Genomic DNA, 5,135 nt, shown 5'->3' with positions numbered 1-5,135 from the left:
GTGACTGCCCCTGGCCCCATCATCACAGGGACAGCAAGAAGGGGCGAAAGGCCCCACGGTGTCTGAGCCCTTGAACATGTCTCTCTGCTCAGAAGCTGAGTGGCACCCATATCTGTTCCTGGCACTTCCCCTCCTGGCCCAGCTGGAGCAGAACTCCAATTCTATCGCTTCTCCTTATCCCTTCCTCTGAGAGAGGCAGTGGGGATGGGGGGAGCTGCTGACTGAAGCTTAACGTTTCCCCAGAGTTGACGCAAGAAAGGCAAGGGCGGTACCACAGGTCACCTACTTCTTCAGCACTCAAGATCTCAGACTGTCACTCCCCCAACACACACAACATATTTGAAAAAAAGAAACAGAAAAGACAGGACAGTTCATGTTTGGGGCCACTTGTTTATTCTGATGAAGCAATAATAGTCACATGGTTCAGTACATGGGATGTTCTGAGTGGCATTCAGTACCCAGTTCCAGCTCTCCCCCATCCTCCTCCCCAGAGGTAATCAGTGTTACTCATTTCTCAATGCAGGAATAAACAAATACGCACTTATATCTTCCTCATATTTAGGTTTTCTTTTTGTCTTTAAAGAATTATTTTTATTTCTGTGTCAGCATCTGGGTGGGATATGTGCATGAGGACAGGTGCCTATGAAGAGGGTGTTGGATGGCCTGGAGCTGGAGTTACAGGTGGTTTTTTTTGTTTGTTTGTTTGTTTTGTTTTTTTGTTTTTTCGAGACAGGGTTTCTCTGTGGTTTTGGAGCCTGTCCTGGAACTAGCTCTTGTAGACCAGGCTGGTCTTGAACTCATAGAGATCCGCCTGCCTCTGCCTCCCGAGTGCTGGGATTAAAGGCGTGCGCCACCGCCGCCCCGGCTTGTTTTTTTGTTTGTTTGTTTGTCTTCGAGACAGGGTTTCTCTGTGGCTTTGTAGCCTGTCCTGGAACTAGCTCTTGTAGACCAGGCTGGTCTTGAACTCATAGAGATCCACCTGCCTCTGCCTCCCGAGTGCTGGGATTAAAGGCGTGCACCACCACCGCCCGGCGGTTACAGGTGGTTGTGAGCACTTAATGTGGGTGCTAGGAACCAAACGTGGGTCCCCTGCAAGAGCGGTGTGTGCACCCTTAACCACTGAGCCATCTCTCTGGTGCCTTTCTTTCATTTTAATGGTGCTGAGAATTAAACCCAAGGCCTTGTATAAAATGAACAAAAAGAACCCATCTATCTATTGTAAAACTGTGCCTTGGGTTCTCTATCCCCGAGTCACATTTTGAGCCCTTGGTTTTGTGAGATAAAGTCTCACTGTGCAGATCAGTCAAGCCCCAGACGGACTCTGGGATCACAGCTGTCTACATTCTCCTTGCTCTAAAAACACAAGCAGGGAGTGAACAGAAGCATTTCTGTATGCCCTTTCCCAGTGAAGGTTACTTCCTACTAACAAGTAATGACAGAACGGTTTTCAGCTCAGTTGGATTGCACTGTAAGACTGTCACAATGGGCCTAGCCTGGTCAGTCTGCTCAGGAATGGGGGGCTTGTTTCTAGCCACTGGTGTTTTTTTGTACCGTCCCCTGTCCAGAACTCAGGGAAGCCAGTGACGGGAAGCCCTGAAGCAGGTCCCATGAAGCCATATCCCTCTCTATTATGCTCATTTGCATGTCTGCTTCTAATTGGACATCCCTTGCTTTGAGCATGAAGTCCCAAGGTTTTCTCTTTCTCACCTTTGATGTCCTCACATGGTCCCTACTCCACTGGTCCTAAACTGGCTATTGCAGGGCACAGAGACCATAGTCATGCAGAGCCGTGGAATAAAATAACTGTTTGTCATAATCATAGCAACTCCAAGCCACCTGCTGTCTCTACAACCATCTTGAAGGGGCACAAAGCAAGACTGTAGCAGGGACAACGCCTACTTTTGATATGTGATAGGTGTTAGGAGCCAAGCGAGCCTGGTCCTTTCCAATAAGATGTTGTTCCATTGCATCTTTGAGACTTTCACAGGCTCGGGACCAGGAGAAGGGAGTGCAGTTGAGAAATGAGGGCTGAGAGAACACAGACAGGCATCCCCTTCGGACTGAGTGGGAAATCCTAGAATGTAAGAGTGAGCAGGGACTCCAGGAGGTGTGGGCAGGAGAGAGGGAAGAGGGAGGCTGGGGGGAAGAGGATTGTGGACAGGGGTCCCTTTCAGCTCATCTGTGGATGCTCCAGACTCAGGAAGACCCTACTCTGCAGTCTCTAAAGAATTATCCTCATTGCAGAGTCCTCGGAGTGACTATAAAACTTAATAAAAATCAAAAAGAAGGAAAGAAAAAGGAACCATTTCGGAAAAAAAACCCAACCCATAGCCATCACCCCAGGCTCCTAGCCAGGGCACTCTTCTCCCGTGGCAGGAACTCAGTACAGCCATGATCAGCAAAGCCCAGTGTCCCTGTGTGTCAGGCATCATGGGCTCAGGTTGCTTCAGGCAGGGAGGAGGAAACAGCAGAAGAGAGGTGGGCTATCAGAGGTGTGAGGACAAAAGAGGGAACCAGACCGCCCTGTGCACTGCCAGCTGTTGCTCCCCAGTCCTTACCCAGGGGCCTTGGCTCGACTGTCCATCCAGGGGACACTTATTTGTGAGTAAAGCCCCCATGGGAGAAGCCAGGGAGGTCAGGGGCACAGGTGGCAGTTTGCGGCAGGCAAGCCAGGGGGTTGACCTCACAGGCACCGACATCCTGGTCCTCCCGGAAATAGATGGAGTCAGCCGAGTAGAAGGAGGGGTCCTCATCAAAGAAGTTGTAGGGTCGGAGGTAGAAGCCCACCCCGTTTCCCACAGTCACCGTGTTGGGGATGTCTTCTGCATGTGGGATGTGCAAAAACCCGGCTGTCACCCAGGCCACCAAGTCCTGCGGGAGAGAAAAGAGGATGGGGAGGTGGGCTAGACACAGCCTCCCTGCACAGAGGTCTGTTCACGAGTCCACAGATCTTGAATCTTTAAACAGTGTCTCCTTCAGATGTCCCAGGAGTCAAAACGTAAAAAGCTCATTCCATTTTGGGAACCGCGGCTGCCTCCTTGAGACGGGGGCTCTGCATCTCCATCTCTGCTGCCCCCATCACAGCGTCTTTTGCCTGCTCACACCGGAGGGTGATCACTCCAGGAGACTTCCGCTTTTCTTTCCTAATTCTCTAAGAGTCCCCAAAGTGTAACTCAGGGGAGAATTGTGGAACAGGGACATTCAGGCCTTAGAAGGTAGGAACAGGCGCTGGAGAGATGGCTCAGAGGTTAAGAGCACTGGCTGCTCTTCCAGAGGACCTGAGTTCAATTCCCAGCAACCACATGGTGGCTCACAACTATCTGTAATAAGATTTGGTGCCCTCTTCTGCTGTGCAGGCAAACATGCAGGCAGAACACTGTATACATAATAAATAAATCTTCAAAAAAAAAAAAAAGTGGTTGCAAGTTGACATGTAGAATGCACCCTTCAAGGCAGGGATGGGAGCTGTGGTCTCTGGTTTTCTCTGTAAAAAACCTCAGGCCTGGAAAAGGCTCAGTCCACAAACCTGAGACTCGGAGGGCTTTAGGACCCAGGTGTCTGCACGTAACTTCTCAGCTCTGGAAGAGCCTTGCTAGAGCAGTGGTTCTCAACCTGTGGGTCACAACCTCTTGGGGGGTCACACTTCAGATATTCTGCATATTACATATCACATTACAATTCATAACAGTAGCAAAATTACATTTATGAAATAGCAATGAAATAATGTTCTGGCTGGGGGTTACCCCAACATGAGAAACTGTACGAAAGGATCCCAGCATCCAGAAGGCTGAGAACTGCTGTTCTAGATGTCATGATCACATCTACTGACGGGCAGAAGGCAAGAACCAGCTCCTTTTCTGAGGAGTTCAGATGGTTTCCAGGGACCCACCCGTGAGAAGGGAAAGCTCATCCTTGTACCCCCATCTCGGTTCATCCCACCGGCAGCTCACCTCTCCAGCAATGGTCTCGTTGCTGATGAAGTTAGAGAAATCCACAGTGGGGGTCCATGGGTCATTCTGGTTGAAGATGCTAGAGCTACTAGGCTCTTTCTCCTTCCTTCGGGTCACAGCCAAGTGGTACCTAGAAGGGCACTGGTTAGGTCTCCATGGTTGCTAAGCCCAACATGATGCCTGTTTCCGATGGGGGCAAGCTCTGTGCTCTGACCAACCTCCACATATGCTCACACAGCGACACCCAGCTCTAGAACCCCTGACACCACACAGGAGGAGGTTCATGTCGTACCCCTGCCATTGCACAGAACAGCCCACACCACCCCTGAACAGAAAAGAGTTCTTCCCTGACTCGAGCCCTTTAAGGGGATATGACAGCCCTACCCCAACCCCTTGTGCCCAGAGACAGGCAATGTTGGAAACAGTCTGATCTGTTTTCAGGTAGCCCTCCTCTGCCCCTGCTGCACCCCAGGGCATACCTCCCCAACCATCTCTGATCACCTGCCACTCACCTCCCCCAGCTGAAGGCTTTCTCTATGGGGCTTTTCTGGGGCAGTGGTTCCCCGGCAAAGCTGAAGATCTGGATGCGGTAGCCTCGCCTATGACCCCACTTGTTGCTGTGGTTACTGGCCAGGTACAGGTAGCGAGGGGTGACACCCCGCATGGGGAAGGCAGCCTCCTCCTCTGTCTTCAGCAGCTTCCGAGTCACCTGCAGCCTCTGTATCTGGTGTTCAGGACGCCAAGGTACGTTCATGGGGACAAAAGCCATGTCCTCTGCCCAGGCCCAGTTCTTCAGCCCTGTGTAAAGTGTGTAAGGGCTAGTCATTGGGCCACTCTGGACATTTCTGGCATCCACCTGACTTCAGAGTGTCCCTCCCTGTCCCTCCCTGTCCCTCCCCCATCCTTCAGACAAAACTATTAACCCATAAATTTAAATATTCAGGTGCTGAAGATATGGCTCAGTGGTTAAGAGTGCTGGGTCTTCCACCGGACTGCAGTTTGCCTCCCAGCACCCATGCAGAGCCATTCACAAGTCCCTTTAACTCCAGCTTCAAGGAGATCCAACATCTCTGGTTTCCAGTGGCATGTACCACTCATGTTCACTCATGTGCACTCATGTACCACTCGTGTGCACTCATGTACCACTCATGTGCACTCATGTACCACTCATGTACCACTTGTGTG

General features: G+C 50.9%; 1 protein-coding gene across 1 annotated transcript in view; it reads right to left on the bottom strand.

Moving 5' to 3' along the window:
• Nucleotides 1-1,145: 1,145 nt before the first annotated feature.
• Aoc3 (amine oxidase, copper containing 3) overlaps nt 1,146-5,135 on the bottom strand; it is a 14,753-nt gene continuing 10,763 nt past the window's right edge. Inside the window, exons 2-4 of the mRNA XM_005369061.3 lie at nt 4,463-4,748; nt 3,951-4,080; nt 1,146-2,871 (exon numbers count right to left, since the gene is read on the bottom strand). Coding sequence (XP_005369118.1) covers nt 2,596-2,871; nt 3,951-4,080; nt 4,463-4,748 — 692 coding nt within the window. The 3' untranslated portion in view covers nt 1,146-2,595. The remainder of the gene's footprint in view (nt 2,872-3,950; nt 4,081-4,462; nt 4,749-5,135) is intronic.

This window comes from Microtus ochrogaster, unplaced genomic scaffold (assembly GCF_000317375.1).
Source record: "Microtus ochrogaster isolate Prairie Vole_2 unplaced genomic scaffold, MicOch1.0 UNK44, whole genome shotgun sequence".
In the NCBI taxonomy this organism is placed as follows: Eukaryota; Metazoa; Chordata; class Mammalia; order Rodentia; family Cricetidae; genus Microtus; species Microtus ochrogaster.
Note: the sequence above shows the minus strand (reverse complement) of the source record. Positions and strands in the feature narration are given on the sequence as shown.